The sequence below is a fragment of the Triturus cristatus genome, chromosome 12 (genome assembly GCF_964204655.1).
Source record: "Triturus cristatus chromosome 12, aTriCri1.1, whole genome shotgun sequence".
Taxonomy (NCBI): Eukaryota; Metazoa; Chordata; class Amphibia; order Caudata; family Salamandridae; genus Triturus; species Triturus cristatus.
This window is the reverse complement of record NC_140595.1, coordinates 33,622,483-33,641,072: the sequence shown is the minus strand read 5'-3', so window position 1 is coordinate 33,641,072 and position 18,590 is coordinate 33,622,483. Positions and strand designations below refer to the sequence as shown.

The window sequence follows — 18,590 nt, the reverse complement described above, 5'->3', positions numbered from 1 at the left end:
GGAGGAGGAGGAGGTGGGGTGGAGGAGGAGGTGGGGTGGAGGAGGAGGAGGAGGAGGGGTGGGGAAGGGGAATGAGGAGGAGGAGGAGGAGGAGGAGGAGGAGGAGGGGTGGGGGAAGGGGAATGAGGAGGAGGAGGAGGAGGAGGAGGAGGAGGGGTGGGGGAAGGGGAATGAGGAGGAGGAGGAGGAGGAGGTGGGGGAAGGGGAATGAGGAGGAGGAGGAGGAGGAGGAGGAGGTGGGGGAAGGGGGGGGGGGGGGGGGGGGGAAGGTCTTGAAGGGTAAAAGATCGTCCTGCGGGACGTTAGGGATGTCTGGAATGTTATAGTCGTCCCTTGGGTCTGGGGAGCATGTAGGAGTGGGGTCCCTGTGGGTTGGTGATGGAGCTCGTCCCCTGTGTCATCGTAGACAACGTCATCATCCTCATCCGGAGATGGTGTGGGGGAATGATGAGGTGGGGAATGATGAGGTGGGGGAGGAGGAGGAGGAGGTGGGGGAGGAGGAGGAGGAGGTGGGGGAGGAGGAGGAGGAGGTGGGGGAATGATGAGGTGGGGGAGGAGGTGGGGGAATGATGAGGTGGGGGAATGATGAGGTGGGGGAGGAGGAGGAGGAGGTGGGGGAGGTGGGGGAATGATGAGGTGGGGGAGGAGGTGGGGGATGATGAGGTGGGGGAGGAGGTGGGGGAATGATGAGGTGGGGGAGATGATGAGGTGGGGAGGAGGAGGAGGAGGTGGGGGAGGTGGGGGGAATGATGAGGTGGGGGAGGAGGAGGAGGTGGGGGAGGAGGAGGAGGAGGAGGAGGAGGAGGAGGGGGAGGTGGGGGAATGATGAGGTGGGGGAGGAGGAGGAGGTGGGGGAGGAGGAGGAGGAGGAGGAGGAGGAGGGAGGAGGAGGAGGAGGAGGAGGTGGGGGAATGATGAGGTGGGGGAGGAGGAGGAGGAGGAGGAGGAGGAGGTGGGGGGAATGATGAGGTGGGGGAGGAGGAGGAGGAGGGGGAGGTGGGGGAATGATGAGGTGGGGGAGGAGGAGGAGGTGGGGGAGGAGGAGGAGGAGGAGGAGGAGGAGGTGGGGGAGGAGGAGGAGGAGGAGGAGGAGGAGGAGGAGGAGGAGGAGGTGGTGGGGTGGGGGGAAGGGGGTGGGGGAGGAGGAGGAGGTGGGGTGGGGGAAGGGGGTGGGGGAGGAGGAGGAGGAGGAGGAGGAGGTGGGGTGGGGGAAGGGGGTGGGGGAGGAGGAGGAGGAGGAGGTGGGGTGGGGGAAGGGGGTGGGGGAGGAGGAGGAGGAGGAGGTGAGGTGGGGGAAGGGGGTGGGGGAGGAGGAGGAGGAGGAGGTGGGGAATGATGAGGTGGGGTGGGGGAAGGGGAATGATGAGGTGGGGTGGGGGAAGGGGAATGAGGAGGAGAGGAGGAGGAGGTGGGGTGGGGGAAGGGGAATGAGGAGGAGGAGGAGGTGGGGTGGGGGAAGGGGAATGAGGAGGAGGAGGAGGAGGAGGAGGTGGGGTGGGGGAAGGGGAATGAGGAGGAGGAGGAGGAGGAGGAGGAGGTGGGGTGGGGGAAGGGGAGGAGGAGGAGGAGGAGGAGGAGGAGGTGGGGTGGAGGAGAGGAGGAGGTGGGGTGGAGGAGGAGGAGGGGTGGAGGAGGAGGTGGGGTGGAGGAGGAGGTGGGGTGGAGGAGGAGGAGGAAGGAGGAGGAGGAGGAGGAGGAAGGGGAATGAGGAGGAGGAGGAGGAGGAAGGGGAATGAGGAGGAGGAGGAGGAGGAGGTGGGGTGGGGGAAGGGGAATGAGGAGGAGGAGGAGGAGGAGGAGGTGGGGTGGGGGAAGGGGAATGAGGAGGAGGAGGAGGTGGGGTGGGGGAAGGGGAATGAGGAGGAGGAGGAGGAGGAGGAGGTGGGGTGGGGGAAGGGGAATGAGGAGGAGGAGGAGGAGGTGGGGTGGAGGAGGAGGAGGAGGTGGGGTGGAGGGAGGAGGAGGTGGGGTGGGGGAAGGGAATGAGGAGGAGGAGGAGGAGGAGGAGGAGGAGGTGGGGTGGGGGAAGGGGGAGGAGGTGGGGTGGAGGAGGAGGAGGAGGTGGGGTGGAGGAGGAGGAGGAGGTGGGGTGGAGGAGGAGGAGGAGGTGGGGTGGAGGAGGAGGTGGGGTGGAGGAGGAGGTGGGGTGGAGGAGGAGGAGGTGGGGTGGAGGAGGAGGGGTGGGGTGGAGGAGGAGGAGGAGGAGGAGGAGGAGGAGGAGGAGGAGTGAGGAGGAGTGAGGAGGAGGAGGAGGAGGAGGAGGTGGGGTGGGGGAAGGGGAATGAGGAGGAGGAGGAGGAGGAGGAGGTGGGGTGGGGGAAGGGGAATGAGGAGGAGGAGGAGGAGGAGGAGGTGGGGTGGGGGAAGGGGAATGAGGAGGAGGAGGAGGAGGAGGAGGTGGGGTGGAGGAGGCGGAGGAGGTGGGGTGGAGGAGGAGGAGGAGGTGGGGTGGGGGAAGGGGAATGAGGAGGAGGAGGAGGAGGAGGCGGAGGAGGGTGGGGGAAGGGAATGAGGGAGGAGGAGGAGGAGGAGGAGGAGGAGGAGGAGGAGGAGGTGGGGTGGAGGAGGAGGAGGAGGTGGGGTGGAGGAGGAGGAGGAGGAGGAGGAGGAGGAGGTGGGGTGGAGGAGGAGGAGGAGGTGGGGGTGAGGAGGAGGAGGAGGAGGTGGGGTGGAGGAGGAGGAGGAGGTGGGGTGGAGGAGGAGGAGGAGGAGGAGGAGGAGGGGTGGGGGAAGGGGAATGAGGAGGAGGAGGAGGAGGAGGAGGAGGAGGGGTGGGGGAAGGGGAATGAGGAGGAGGAGGAGGAGGAGGAGGAGGAGGGGTGGGGGAAGGGGAATGAGGAGGAGGAGGAGGAGGAGGAGGAGGGGTGGGGGAAGGGGAATGAGGAGGAGGAGGAGGAGGAGGAGGAGGTGGGGTGGGGGGAGGAGGAGGAGGAGGTGGGGTGGGGGAAGGGGAATGATGAGGAGGAGGAGGAGGAGGAGGAGGAGGTGGGGTGGGGGAAGGGGGAATGAGGAGGAGGGAGGAGGAGGAGGTGGGGTGGGGGAAGGGGAATGAGGAGGAGGAGGAGGAGGAGGAGGAGGTGGGGTGGGGGGAAGGGGAATGAGGAGGAGGAGGAGGAGGAGGAGGAGGAGGTGGGGTGGGGGAAGGGGAATGAGGAGGAGGAGGAGGAGGAGGAGGAGGAGGGGTGGGGGAAGGGGAATGAGGAGGAGGAGGAGGAGGAGGTGGGGGAAGGGGAATGAGGAGGAGGAGGAGGAGGAGGTGGGGAAGGGGAATGAGGAGGAGGAGGAGGAGGAGGAGGAGGAGGTGGGGGAAGGGGAATGAGGAGGAGGAGGAGGAGGAGGAGGGGTGGGGAAGGGGAATGAGGAGGAGGAGGAGGAGGAGGAGGAGGAGGGGTGGGGAAGGGGAATGAGGAGGGAGGAGGAGGAGGAGGAGGAGGAGGGGTGGGGGAAGGGAATGAGGAGGAGGAGGAGGAGGAGTGGGGGAAGGGGAATGAGGAGGAGGAGGAGGAGGAGGAGGAGGAGGAGGAGGAGGAGGAGGGGTGGGGGGAAGGGGATGAGGAGGAGGAGGAGGAGGAGGGGTGGGGGAAGGGGAATGAGGAGGAGGAGGAGGAGGAGGTGGGGGAAGGGGAATGAGGAGGAGGAGGAGGAGGAGGAGGTGGGGAAGGGGAATGAGGAGGAGGAGGAGGAGGAGGAGGAGGAGGAGGAGGTGGGGGAAGGGGAATGAGGAGGAGGAGGAGGAGGAGGGGTGGGAAGGGGATGAGGAGGAGGAGGAGGAGGAGGAGGAGGAGGAGGGGTGGGGGAAGGGGAATGAGGAGGAGGAGGAGGAGGAGGAGGAGGGGTGGGGAAGGGGCATGAGGAGGAGGAGGAGGAGGAGGAGGAGGGGTGGGGGAAGGGGAATGAGGAGGAGGAGGAGGAGGAGGAGGAGGGGTGGGGGAAGGAATGAGGAGGAGGAGGAGGAGGTGGGGTGGGGGAAGGAGAAGGGGAATGAGGAGGAGGAGGAGGAGGAGGTGGGGTGGGGGGAAGGAGAAGGGGAATGAGGAGGAGGAGGAGGAGGAGGTGGGGTGGGGGAAGGAGAAGGGGAATGAGGAGGAGGAGGAGGAGGAGGTGGGGTGGGGGAGGAGGAGGAGGAGGAGGAGGAAGGAGGTGGGGTGGGGGAGGAGGAGGAGGAGGAGGAGGTGGGTGGGGGAAGGGGAGGAGGTGGGTGGGGGAAGGGGGAGGAGGAGGAGGAGGAGGAGGAGGGAGGAGGAGGTGGGGTGGGGGGAAGGGGAGGAGGAGGAGGAGGAGGAGGAGGTGGGGTGGGGAAGGGGGGGGAGGAGGAGGAGGAGGAGGAGGAGGAGGAGGTGGGGTGGGGGAAGGGGGAGGAGGAGGAGGAGGAGGAGGTGGGGTGGGGGAAGGGGGGAGGAGGAGGAGGAGGAGGAGGAGGTGGGGTGGGGAAGGGGGAGGAGGAGGAGGAGGAGGTGGGGTGGGGGAAGGGGGAGGAGGAGGAGGAGGAGGAGGAGGAGTGGGGTGGGGGAAGGGGGAGGAGGAGGAGGAGGAGGAGGAGGTGGGGTGGGGGGAAGGGGGGAGGAGGAGGAGGAGGAGGAGGAGGAGGAGGAGGAGGTGGGGTGGGGGAAGGGGGAGGAGGAGGAGGAGGAGGAGGAGGAGGAGGAGGAGGTGGGGTGGGGGAAGGGGGAGAGGAGGAGGAGGAGGAGGAGGAGGAGGAGGTGGGGTGGGGGAAGGGGGAGGAGGAGGAGGAGGAGGAGGAGGTGGGGTGGGGGAAGGGGGAGGAGGAGGAGGAGGAGGAGGAGGAGGAGGAGGAGGAGGTGGGGTGGGGGAAGGGGAGGAGGAGGAGGAGGGGAGGAGGAGGAGGAGGAGGGGTGGGGGAAGGGGAGGAGGAGGAGGAGGAGGAGGAGGAGGAGGAGGAGGAGGTGGGGTGGGGGAAGGGGGAGGAGGAGGAGGAGGAGGAGGAGGAGGGGGTGGGGGAAGGGGGAGGAGGAGGAGGAGGAGGAGGAGGAGGAGGAGGAGGTGGGGTGGGGGAAGGGGGAGGAGGAGGAGGAGGAGGAGGAGGGAGGAGGAGGAGGAGGAGGTGGGGTGGGGGAAGGGGGAGGAGGAGGAGGAGGAGGAGGAGGAGGAGGAGGAGGAGGAGGAGGAAGGAGGAGGAGGAGGTGGGGTGGGGGAAGGGGAGGAGGAGGAGGAGGAGGAGGAGGAGGAGGAGGAGAGGAGGAGGAGGAGGAGGAGGAGGAGGAGGAGGAGGAGGAGGAGGAGGAGGAGAGGAGGAGGAGGAGGAGGAGGAGGAGGAGGAGGAGGAGGAGGAGGAGGAGGAGGAGGAGGAGGAGGAGGAGGAGGAGGAGGAGGAGGAGGAGGAGGAGGAGGAGGAGGAGGAGGAGGAGGAGGAGAGGAGGAGGAGGAGGAGGAGGAGGAGGAGGAGGAGGAGGAGGAGGAGGAGGAGGAGGAGGAGGAGGAGGAGGGAGGAGGAGGCGGCAAAGTCTTTCCTCTTTGGAGGTGGAGCTGGGGCAGGCTTGTCCAGCGGTCTCTTTTTGATGCTGAGCATCAAATGTCCAGTTTTAGGGTCCTTGACAAGTGTTTTTTGTAGTGGATCAGGCCGAAATAGTTCTTCAGTGAGTGGCCGATCCGTCGGCGCGGAAAGCGTCGGGCCGTGAGTTTTTTAGTCTTGGAGTCGGCATCAGTTCGTTGTTTTGAACTGTGCGGCTTCGAGATGGCTGGTTGTTTACTCGGCTCCGAGATGACTTTCGGCTTTGAGGTGTGGGTGTCGATGGCTTTGGGTTTTTTGCTCGGCTCCGGGGACGGTGTCGTTGTCGGTACCAAGGAGCTGGTGCTTGTCTTTGGCGCCGAGTGCTTCGGTGTGGAGCTCGGTGCGGAGGAGGAGGAGGCCATTTTCTTTTTCGGTGCCGGTGCAGAGGAGTGTTTCTCGGCACAGACGGTAGGCTGGCTCGAGCCCGAGCCGCCAGAAGGCTTGATAGGCTTCTTAACCGGGCCCGAAGGCGAGGTGTGGGAAGCAATGTCTTTGGTCGTGCCTAGGCCCGAGGGCGAAGGCGTGACCGAAGCCTTTTTCGATGCCGTCGAGGGTGTGGGGTGGGGGTGGATGTTAGTACTAATGCCCGTCTGTGCCGGAGTGATGTCCTCGACATCTGAGTCGTCGTCCTTGGAGGCACTGACGAGGCCCTCTTCGGTGTGCTGTTCTTCTGGAGCATCGACGCCTTCTCCGAAGATATCTTCTGGGATCGACGTCGACGAGTGCGCCATGGTTCTCCTCACCCTTCGGTCTCGAATGGTCTTCTTGAACCGGAAGGATTTGCACGCCGGACAGTCTCGAGCCTCGTGTTCAGGGGAGAGGCAGAGGTTGCACACCTCATGGAGATCGGTGTGGGGAAATTTGGACCAACATCAAGGACACTTCTTGAATGGAGTCCTTTCCATCAGCCAGGACCGGAGCTTAGGTAGGCCCGAAGGCCTTCGTCGACAATTGGAATCTAAGACTTCGAACGATGAGATTTGCGTCGAGTGTGGAGATCGCGATCAAAAACAATACCGCGAAAGGGGGGAGGATTGCGCGCCGATCAGAAGAACTGGAAACTGTTCAGAACCGGAGCACGAAGATCACATCCGAGTGCAATGGCGGAAAAAAACAATCTGAGGATGGAGCCGAAGCCCATGCGCAATACGATCCAAAGAAGAAGTCACATACCTCGTGACTTCCAAAGACTTTCCAAGAGGAAAAACAACTGAAAACAGCCCAACACCAGATGGCGATCTAGGCACAGTGTGTAATCTGCAGCTCATATGCCTCGAACAAATGTTTTCCAGTGTTGGCAGGTATAAGACAGGATCCATAGGTCAAAACTGCTCGAAGTCTTCTCAGTGGCAACATTTCTTGGCCTACATTACCCTGGAACCTATTGTCTGGCACGTGAACTCAGGAAGTAGTAGCACTCAGATAAACCTCCAAGACATTCAAACTGGGTTCTTAAAAATATGCGCCTTCGGTTTGCCTCAGATTGTAATACGGACAGTACAATAAAAACACATTGGTGCCACCACAGTCCAGCACAACGCAGGAGGGAGAGCTGCACTCCAACTCTGGAGGAGAAAAACACAAACTCCTACAGGCCACTACTCACCACATAAGTGAAGGTGTACTTTTGGTCCTTCTCCTGCAGCAGCAAAATTACATCAGTCAACAGAACAGCAAGAATATCTAGAAAAACAAGCACAAACAGCATCAGGAGCACCTCTAAACTCAAACATAAATCATCAAAGACATTTAAACACTTGTAGAGTTACCATTTCAAATGAATTATTTAATGTTTGGCAGATTTAGAAGTTAAAGCCAAGATCATCTTGAAGAAACCGCCTACAGTGGGAGATATCTGGCAAGATGTCCTATGGCATTTAATTTAATTTCCAGACGCACACCATGGGTACTCGCAAACATTTTCCCAGGGGCCAAAAAGTTCGGTCTGTGCTGTGACTGAGGGCTGCATTGATGCCAGCGGGGTGGCGGTTCAGAGAGGGAAGTTGGAGGGGGATTGGTAGTAAGGTGGGTGTAGGGTAAGCGAAGCATATACTTCTAGTGGCTGAACTGAACAATGTAAAAGCAGAAAACATGGGATTAATCCCAGCTTCCACATTTTACCAAATTGTGTGATCGTAGGCAATAGTTTAATTTCATTTTCCCTCCTTTTTCTTCATTATCACATATAAGAGGATCTCGAAATACATGATTTTAGAATGTGCACTGTACAAAAACTTCTCCTGCATTGATTTCATAAACTATAATGTTGTTCGTGTATAATAGCGACCCAGGTCACCCAAAGGGTGCACAAAACAACCAAATTGCCTCTTAGTTCACTATGGCCATTGTTGTCAGGGTGAGGTGGAAGGAAAATGCTACTTACCAGTATGCATCTGTTCTTGGCATGTAGAGCTGCAGGTCTACACACTGTGCATAGATCGCCATCTGGTGTTGGGCCCGGATGTTTGCACTTGTTTTTGTGTTGGAAAGTCTTTGGAAGTCACGAGGTAGGTGACTCCTCCTTTGGATCATAGTGCGCATGGGCATCGGCTCCATCCTCAGATTGTTTTTCGCCAGCAGGGAAATGATGGAGCTTAGAAGGAAACAGGAAAGATGCCCATGTGTGGTGTATCTAAATAAGATAATACTGGAACAGATAAAGGCAGCCGGGGAGGCGGGTGGGCGTGTGTAGATCTGCAGCTCTACATGCCAAGAACAGATGCATACTGTTAAGTAGCATATTCCGTTCGAGGCATATGAGCAGCAGATTACACACTGTGCACAGATTATAAAGCAGTATCCCGTCCTAGCGGCGACCATCAGTATCTGTTGCAGTAGTTTGAAATAGTGTTTTGAGTTCAGCCTAGCCCACACTAGCCTGTTGTTTAGTTTGCACATCAAAACAGTAGTGTTTTGTGAATGTGTGCGGTGTAGACCATGTAGCTGCTCTGCAGATATCATCTAAAGGAATGTTCCCTAAAAATGCCATTGAAGCCCCTGTCTTTCGTGTAGAGTGGGCTTTAGGAGGAACAGATAATGTACGTTTTGCTTTGTGGTAACAAATCTGTATGCATTTGACAATCCACCTAGCTAGCCCAGATTTTGATATGGGGTTGCCTTTGTGTGGTGGTGAGAAAGACACGAATAGTTGTTTGGTCTTTCGAAAAGGTTTTGTTCTCTCTATGTAGTATAGTAGTGCTCTTTTGACATCTAAGGTGTGACGAGCTCTTTCTGCGACTTTGTGGCTGCGAGAAGAATACAGGCAGCTCCACAGATTGAATGAGGTGGAAGGGAGAAATGACTTTAGGGAGGAATTTAGGATTAGTGCGGAAAACAACTTTATTAAGATGCATCTGCAGAAAGGGTTCTTGAGTGGTTAGTGCTTGTAGTTCACTAACTCTTCGTAGAGAAGTAATGGCTACGAAGAAAGCAGTTTTCCATGTTAAGAATTGTAGCTCACATTTTTGTAGAGGTTCAAATGGAGGCCCCATTAGTCTTGTGAGAACGATGTTTAAATTCCACATTACTCTGGGGGAATTATTCTCTGGAGTCCTTCCATAAAGGCCTTTATGGCAGGTACTCGGAAAAGTGAGAGATGCTGTCTATTTTGTAGATATGCTGCAATGGCAGCAAGATGCAGTCTGATAGACGTATAGGCTAGGTTGCATCTTTGGAGGTGTAGTAAGTAGCCTATGATGTGTTGGATAGACACTTCTAGGGGATTAGTGTTGTTGTTATGGCAGTATATGAATGACAAATCTTTTCCACTTGGCTGCATAGCATGCTCTAGTTGTAGGCAGTCTAGCTTCTTTGATGACGTTCATACAGTCAGGAGGAAGGTTAAGGAAACAGAATTCTAGGACTTCAGGAGCCAGATTGCTAGGTTGAGCTGAGCTGGGTCTGGGTGTTGGATCTCTCCATGGTTCTGGGTTAAGAGGCGTGGAGAGAGGTGTAGTTTTTGGTGCGGAACTACTGAGAGTTCCAGCAGTGTGGTGTACCATGGCTGTCTGGCCCAAGTTGGAGCAACTAGGATGAGCGTTAAGGAGTGTTGCTGTAGTTTGCGCACCACCAGCAGAATGAGTGGGAGAGGCGGAAAAGCATACGTAAATCTGCCTGATCAATTCATCCATATCACATTGCCTTTGGACAATGGGTGAGGATACCTGCCGGCAAAGTTTGGGCATTTGGTGTTTTGTTGGGTGGCGAAGAGGTCTATCTGTGGTTGCCCCCACATCTGAAAAAACGGTTGAAGAACTTGTGGATGAAGTTCCCACTCGTGGAATTGTTGTGTTTGATGGCTCAGGAGATCGGCTATTGTGTTTTGGACTCCTGGGACATGTTGGACTAGGAGAAAAAATTTCTGAGGTACAGCCCACCTACATATGCTCTGTGCGAGCTGAGAGAGCTGCAGAGAGTGTGTCCCGCCTTGTTTTTGGATATAATACATGGCTGTCATGTTGTCGGTGCAGACTAAGACAGTCTTGCCTGATATTTGTTTCTGAAATGCTTTTAAGGCTAGGAATATCGCTAGTAACTCCAGGTGGTTGATGTGGAGTAACTTTTGTTGAGGTGTCCACCTGCCCTGCATGGTGTGATGTAGTAGGTGAGCCCCCCAGCCGGAGAGCGATGCGTCCGCTGTCATGACTATTTGAGGAACTGGCTCGAGGAACGGTCGCCCTTTGGAAAGGTTTTTGGTGTTCCACTACTGCAGAGAGCGATGGGTACGACCGTCTATCAACACCAGATCTGTTAGCTGACCTTGAGCCTGGTTCCATTGGCGTGCTAAGCACTCTTGGAGAGGACGCATCTGGAGTCTTGCATGAGGCACTATGAATATGCAAGAGGCCATCATCCCTATGAGTTGCATGAACACTCGAGCTGGAAGAGAGTGTTGCGGTTGGAATCTGGTGAGTAGAGCTTGAATGCTCGGTATCCGGGCGGGACTGGGGTAGGCAAGCGCTCTTGAGGTGTCTATTGTGGCACCGAGGTATTGTTGGGTATGGGACGGTTGCAGCTGGGACTTGGCGTGATTGATTGTGAACCCCAGGTCGTGAAGTTGTTGGATAGTGGCGTGAGTGTGTTGTACACACTGTTTGTATGAGTTGGCTTTTATAAGCCAATCGTCTTGATACGGGAAGACATGTATCTGATGTCTTCTTAGGTGTGCTGCCACCACTGCTAGGCACTTGGTAAACACTCTTGGTGCCGCGGTGACTCCAAATGGGAGTACATTGAATTGATAGTGCTGACTGTCCACAACGAATCTGAGGTATTTTCTGTGAGCGCTGTGAATGGGAATGTGGAAATAGGCGTCCTTGAAGTCTAGAGTAGCAAGGAAGTCGCCTTTGGAAATGAGAGGGAGGACCTGCTGGAGTGTGACCATGTGGAAGTGGTCATAGTGTATGTATAGGTTTAGGGGTCTGAGGTCTAAAATAGGCCTTAGAGATCCGTCCTTCTTTGGTATGAGAAAATAGAGGGAGTAAACTCCCTTGTTTTGTTGGTGCAGGGGAACTGGTTCTATTGCAATTTTTTGTAGGAGGGAGATTACCTCCTGCTTTAACAGTAACAAACGTTCTTGTGACATTGGACGGTGTTTTGGTGGTATGGTTGGGGACGGGGGGTAGATGTCAGTTCGAGACAGTAGCCTGATTGATTGGACCCACCTGTCTGAAGTAATGTTTATCTAGGCAGGGAGAAATTGGTGGAGACTTCCCCCGACTGCCTTGTCATACCTGGCTAGAAGCGCTTGTGTATTAGCAATGCGCCAAATATTTGCAGCCTGTGATGCTGTGCAGGCCTGGAGGGATAAATGTCATCCTGTGCGGTGTAATGGACATCTGGGGGAGGAGGAGGAGGAGGAGGAGGAGGAGGAGGAGAAGGAGGAGGATGAATCCTTAATGGAGAGGTAGCAAAGTCTCTCTTCTTTGGTGGTGGTGCGGGCGCAGGCATTTCCAGTGGTCTTTTTTTGATGCCGAGCATTAAATGAGCAGTCTTAGGATCCTTCATTAAAGTCTTTTGGGTAGGATCTGGACGAAACAGTTCACCTGTGGAAGACAGATACTTCGGAGTCGAGGGTTTCGGTGCCGTAAGTTTTTTGGGCATCGACTAGCGGTTCGAGGCTTGGAACCGTGTGGTTTTGAAGTGTCTTTATCACTTGGAACCGGTTGGTTTTTTTCGGTTCCGAGGTCTTTGGTTTGGAAGAATCGGGGCCTTTCGGTGGGCGTTTTTTTTAGTCGGCTCCGAGGGTATGGTCGGTGCCGAGGAACTGGAGCTAGGCTTCAACGCCGAGTGCTTCGATGTGGGAGCAGCGGTCGGCGTGAACGAGGTCGAGGACGCCTTTTTCTTCGGTGCCGGAGTTGGCTTGTCGGTACTGAGGGTAGGCTGACTCGAGCCCGAGTCGCCTAAATGCTTAATAGGTTTCTTTACCGGGCCCGAAGGCGGGGCATGGAAAGCAGTGTCTCGGCATGCACCTGGGCCCGAAGGTGGAGGTGGGACCGAAGCCTTTTTTGACAGTGGCGAAGGGGGGGTGGGGGTGGTGGGGGGGGGGGGGGGGTCGGGGTCGACGTCTGTACTCAAGGCCCTTTGAGCTGAGTGATGTCTTCGATGTCGGAATCATCTGCTTCAGAGGCGCGGATGACGGCTTCCTCGACTCGACCCTGCTCCGGAACATAGACGCCCTCTTGAAAGATGTCGTCGGGGATCGAAGATGACGAGCGCGCCATTGTTCTTCGAGCTCGTCGGTCCCGGATGGTCTTTTTGGAGCGGAAGGAGGCACAAGCTGGACAGTCTCTGGCCTCGTGCTCTGGTGAGAGGCAGAGGTTGCACACCTCATGTAGGTCGGTGTGGGGAAACTTCGACCCACATCAAGGACACTTTTTAAGGAGATGAGGCCCGGGAAGGCCCGAAGGCCTTTGTCGACGACCAGAATCAAATACTTCGAAGTTGAAGGGTCGCATGTGGTTTGAAAACGCGATCGAAACAATACCGTTGAGAAGGGAAGGATTGCGCGTCGAAAGAGAAAACCGTTAACGGTTCCGAACTGGAACTCGAGAACACATCCGAGCTGGATGGTGGAAAAAAATAATCTGAGGATGGAGCCGATGCCCATGCGCACTATGATCCAAAGGAGGAGTCACATACCTCGTGATTTCCAAAGACTTTCCAAGACAAAAACAAGTGCAAACATCCGGGCCCAACACCAGATGGCGATCTATGCACAGTGTGTAATCTGCAGATCATATGCCTCGAACATTAATGTTTCTAAATTCATGTTTGAAAACTATCACTTTTAAATCAGTATTTCACAATGCAGTTATAATCTGATGTACCAAGGTGAAAAGGTGGTTCTGCATGTTAAATAAATATTTGAATTTTGAAGAGACTGTCACATTTTTATAGTTTGCTGCAAATTGTCTTTAAAAATGAAGGGGTCACTAAAGTTAAGTGGTGCACGAGTCCTTAGTTACTTCCTTTCTTTAACATCAATGAATCTCTAAATAAAGGCTTGCATGTTTATTTAACTGTAGGAAATAGAGGGGTAATTGGTCCCGAACCCTTTCTAGCCGTTTTGATGGAGCAAATAGTCGTGGTGGTGCTTGTCCGTGACAGGGGGAGACCCCTGACCCCCTAATCTCGAAAAGTAGTTCCAATTGAGTGTCTGGACAAGCCAGACAGGTTTTCTTTTTCCTGGAGCAAATTCCAATGCAAAGTGTGCAAAATAAAAGTTTTTATCTTTTCCGTGTTTGTGACTCGTTTTCACAGCTTACAGTTAAATAGTAAGAGAAGAGTGACAGCCAACACGTGTTTCGCCCCTTTTACATGGCTATCCGACCTGGGGCTTCCTCAGGGCGTAGAGAGTAATATTCTCGACTGAAAATTGCAGATACGAGGGCATTATGCCAAAGAATCATTTTGAGGATCTTACTATAAACCACAACAAAGGAACCATCCAGCCCAGAATATTACTCACATAATATCGAGGAAATGCAGATTTTCCGCCACCACTTTTGCTCATAGTGACAGAAGCCTAGTAAATAGCACTCGCTTTTTTGGAATAAAAGACTTTTGGCAACACCACATTCCATGCTGGTCCACCAAATGTCACCTGCCAAAACAAGGTCAGTGTTTTCTGTTCCTCTGATCCTCTGCTGAACCCAAGAAGGTATACACTATGTCCCATCCATTTAAAGCAATAATTGGACATGGGCTGAAACACTGATTGCTTCAACCCATGAAGCCGATCTTACCTTTAAGCCTCCCTGAAGCCGTCTTCCAGAACAGCATACCATCATGTATCAGGTGCCGCCGGAGCATATCATCTTTGCGGAACATCAGCCCGTTCTTTAGCTTCCCAAATGATTTTAAATCCATTTTGAAAACTATCTCTCTGAGGCGCTGTACTTTTTCACGCTGATTCACAGTGGCATCGACTGAAAAAAGGATGTCCTTTATTAAACCCAGAGCCTGGGTCAAGTCTTCAAAATCTTCTGTCCCAGCTGTAAGGGGGGGGGAGGAAACATAGTAACTTCAAACTTGTGTAAAATCAGCATGGCTCATAAAATCAGGCTTATACAGAGAACAAAGGCTTATACGGTTTGTGCACAACTTCTCGAAGTTGGGTCAGGAGGGCAATGTATATTTTCTTGGGGTCTTAGATATACTCTTAGAGAATTCAAATTTCAATGGTTCAGGAAAATGTTCTTGCAAGCATTAATTTGAATGGGAACTTCTGAACACCATTTACACAAAATAAAATGCGTCAAACTCTGATACCCTTCATAAATTCTCAGGCTCCATTAAACCCAGATGACATCATCATATATATCAGAAGCTGACATAATCCTGGAGGAACATGGGCAACACATCAAAACTAGCAAAAACACTGCCATGCTCCAGGCCAGAGATCTTGTTCGTACAGTAGGCCTCACCATTTTTCACAAACCTGGAAAGATTCAAAACCAAACACTTTTAATAGGTTAGCACCATCCTAACTGGCGCTTAGGAGTGCTGGGTGGTGAAGACGGTAGGCATGGCCAAACATTTTGAGAGGCGATAGCAACGTCAGTCAGATGATGACGTGCTCAAAAGTATTTTTAGGAACAAGGGTCCCTTAGCAAAGATGATAAAGTGATCACCATGGACACAATAATAAGCTCCATGAATAGTTCTGATAAACAAAATCTAAAGCATTTTTTTTAAACACATAAATTCAACCAAAAAATGTATATGGGAATTAGCCCCGCTGGAGTAATTTCAAGAAACAAAAAACAGAGTATTACATACAAATGTAATCATTGTCTTTTGATTTTTTGCCTGTATGTGTTCATATGTTTTGTAATTTTTTACACTTGTTTTTTGTTTCTTGAAATTACTCCGGCGGGGGTAATTCTCATTTATATTTTTGGGATGAATTTGTGTGTGTTGAAAATAGATACTTTAGATTTTGCTTATCACAACTATTCATGGAGATAATTATTGTATCCCTGGTGATCACCTTTCCATCTTTGCTAAGGGACCCTTGTTCCTAAAAATACTTCAGTACCCTTGGTCCCTTATGATGCTAGGGTTTTCCTTGTTTACTGAAACTTGCTCAGAAGTGGCATCATTGGAAGGCCAAAGTGAAGCACGCTATGCTTTAATCAGTGTGCAACCAGATGATGTTCATCCTTCCCAGGTAGATAGTAAGAGGTTGGATCTTGAGAAGTGGGAGTTGAGGTGTAGCACAATAAGATACATGGTGAGAAGGGCTTGTTGAGGAAGGAGGTGAAAAACTAAATGAAAAGTAAAACAGCTCCCAAGACAGCAAAACCCTTGGGATTAGAAATACAAACATGTTGTGTGACAATACTGGTAGAAACAACATTTAGTAAGCTTTGCTTACTAAAAAACAATTAAATCTCACCTTCAGTATTTTGAATAATGCGCTCCAACAGGACAGGGTATTTAGTAAGGCGCTGTGTGACTAAAAGAATACATTCATGGACTGCAAGCCTCCGAACAATGGACGAATTGCCAAGTTTCTGTAAAGAGGAATTTAAAAAGTTAGTAGAAGACAAGTTTGTGCCCAACTTCACAGACGCATATAAAATATTGCTACCCTCGTGAATTTCATTGTGTGCAGCTTTAGAAAGTTCTTAAATGTGCTTCTGGATTTCATTCAGTCTTTCTGCAGGCAAATGCTGCATTATTCAAAATTGTGTAGAACCAACAACCAGGCCTGGGCGGAGCTTGCAGAGTTTCACTACGCGGAATTCCACAGAGTTGCTGGAAAACTCCGCCAAATTCTGGGGGGTTCCGTGAGCGGGCGAAGTTACCGCTCCTGATGAAGTGGAACCCACTAGCACAGCCGGGAGGTCGTTGTTCATAAATACCGCCGCCTTTTGAATACTTTGAGGCCTCTGCCTATTGTGCCTGCTATTTCTTAAATTAGACTGAGTACAGTATGCCGAGAGCCCAGAACATTTTATTTCTACTCATCTACCAATTAGATTATATTTACAAGAGAACCACATGCGCAGGAAACTGACTCGCCACTCGCCTTTTGTTTTCATTTCAGAGCGAGATTTCAGTTCACAACTGTTTTGGGTAAGTGCTAGATTTCCATGGCCTTGCTTCTTTGAAACGTGGCATATCTCCATGGTTTCTGCATCTCATCACTGTGGTTTAGGTCATGCTGCTTTGAGAAAGCACTCTCTTCCAAAGTATTTAGTGTGGTTTTAAACGTACCCAGATTATTTACAACAGATCCACATTTTACCAGCAACAGCTGCGGTATTAACGTTCGGTCATTTTTTTATCTTATGTCGCACAGTAATTTGTTTCTGCAAAGCTGATAAATTGCAGGATAAGGTCTACAATGAGTGATCGGATTTCATGTTATGCTCGGGCACAAGGATGAAAGAAGCAATGCTACAGGAATATGTGCGAGCCACAAATGTTTAGAAAGGAATATTCTACATAGGCGTGTGTTGTAGTCTACGGCAAAAGCCTTAGTTGTGCATGCACATTAATCTACAAACGTGCCCAAGCTGAAGCATATATTTACACTGTGAACTCACGTATCTTCCCCCACCCCCAACAACGTGCATTATTTACCAAATACATTCATCGCCAAGGCTTTCTCTGCAATCATATTGCGCACTGAGGTACATACACGTAGCTAGTCATCTCCTAGGGTGTCTGGCACTGTGATACAAAACCACACAGACCATACTGTGGCTGTAGGGGGCTTTGCCTGCTCTGGGTAAATGTGCGCTAAAAGTTACTGCCTCAGTCTCACTCTCAACCGGAGACAGTGGAACAGCTCCTCGGGTCATTATTTTGCGAGGAGTGGGGGGTTCTGCCAGCATGAATCCGCATTTTGAAAAGGCTGTAAAGAAACTGTCAGCTTCTTCAGTCACATAAATAAATAAACACCAGCAAGAGGAGCGCTGAGAGGGTTTCAAACTGCGATACCTGGTTGAGGCCGAAGACGATGTCCAGGTTCTGCTGCCCCATCAACTGTGGGAATGCCACCCTCTGCTGCATGCCCTTCAGTGCCCAGTAACAGCATGTGGCAGACATTGCATCGCCCCACCAAAGAGCAAAAAAATCAAACTGAGTAATGCAGCAATGCTAATTTACGAGTGCATTCACCGTTTAGTCAGTCACAGGGGCGACAAGCTGACGACTTCCTGTTCCTTCCTTCCTCTCAGCTGCAGTGCAGATGGATGAGGAGCATGCTTCTTCAAATGACTGGGCCAAAATGAGGCTTAGGATGCATGCATTCCACACAAAGCATAAAAAGTGAAAAGGGGCAACATAAATTTGCCGCTGCAGACCAGCATTGATGTATAGCAGGTTGGCCCCAGCAAAACTCTGCTACATGGCAGTAGCCGGTGTTTTCGCCGAATTCCGCGCTCACAGCGGAGCGCGGAGTCATAAAACTCAGTGAACTCCAGTGGCGGAGCCTAGTTTTCCGCCCACCCCTATCAACAACCACTAGCAATCTAGAGTATTCCCAAACTGTGCACCATTTCATTCGGCTCCGACAAGATCTACAGTCAACTGTGTGTGTGGTATATTGGTGTTTGGCTTTGTGATGTTAGTCAAACGTATGTTCACAGTTTAGTTCAGAACTGGTTTGTGTAGATCAGTGTAAAGGTAAATGATGTATACTATTCAAAAGATGAAAAGAATGTTCTCTAAAAAGTCTCAAGTGGACAAAGAGGAGGGTACTTGTCTATTCCCAAAATGAAAGGAGAAAGATATGTGGGTCTATCGGCCAGCTATTTATGAGGGAACAAAAGAGACACCACTCAAATTGCCCAACAGCTGTTGGATTACCATGGTCAGTAGACGTCGCTCAGTACAGGATCTGGCAGAGTGCCATTCTAACTTGTTTTTTTACATACACATCACCATGACCTTAGGGACACAATCATCATGCAGGTAGGGACCTTGATGCTGATGAAATGCCTAGACCTGTGTAGGCTCATGATGGAGCGAAATCACATAGGCCTGAGATCAAGGTTGAACGACTTGCTTGCACAAACTGGCGACCAGAATAAAGTTGTGAGGGATAGCCACAAATACATTTAGTGCTTTGTAGGGTCCTCTGTGTATTATTTCCACATAAAAAACACATTTTATTGTTTTATTACACTCCAGCACAAGTGTAAATGTATAAAGCGCTCTGAAACCTGAAAGGGTCATGTTCGCGCTATAAAAAATGATGAAATAAATAAATGAGGAGCAAGCACAATGATATCACATGTCACAAGATGGTGGGTAAGGGCCGGGCGTCCTTTTCAATGAGGCAGTTAATTAATTTCTGAACTCATATCAGAGGAACATTTGGACCTTCAACTTTTTCTATCACAGTATGAAATGGGGCTTCTCTTTTTGCCTGGGAATTTTTTTGCCGAGGTTTGCAGATTTCACATGAGGGGGGAGTTTATGAGAACTTAGTCTACAACCAAGTTAATGCCAGGTTAGAACTAAACAAAAAACAAACTTTATCAAAAGCCCCATATATTAAAAAAGACAATATTGCTCGGCGGATTTCTTCACTTTTAAGATTCACAGAATTCAATATGACCAC

The 18,590-nt window shown here is 52.1% G+C and overlaps 1 protein-coding gene across 6 annotated transcripts in view; it reads right to left on the bottom strand.

Annotated features, from left to right (window-relative positions):
• ARHGEF18 (Rho/Rac guanine nucleotide exchange factor 18) overlaps positions 1-18,590 on the bottom strand; it is a 334,968-nt gene that overhangs the window by 74,908 nt on the left and 241,470 nt on the right. For all 6 annotated transcript variants that reach the window (XM_085639301.1, XM_085639297.1, XM_085639298.1 and 3 more), the window contains 3 exons: positions 15,411-15,528; positions 13,756-14,004; positions 7,116-7,192 (listed from right to left, as the gene is read on the bottom strand). In XM_085639301.1, coding sequence (XP_085495427.1) covers positions 7,116-7,192; positions 13,756-14,004; positions 15,411-15,528 — 444 coding nt within the window. The remainder of the gene's footprint in view (positions 1-7,115; positions 7,193-13,755; positions 14,005-15,410; positions 15,529-18,590) is intronic.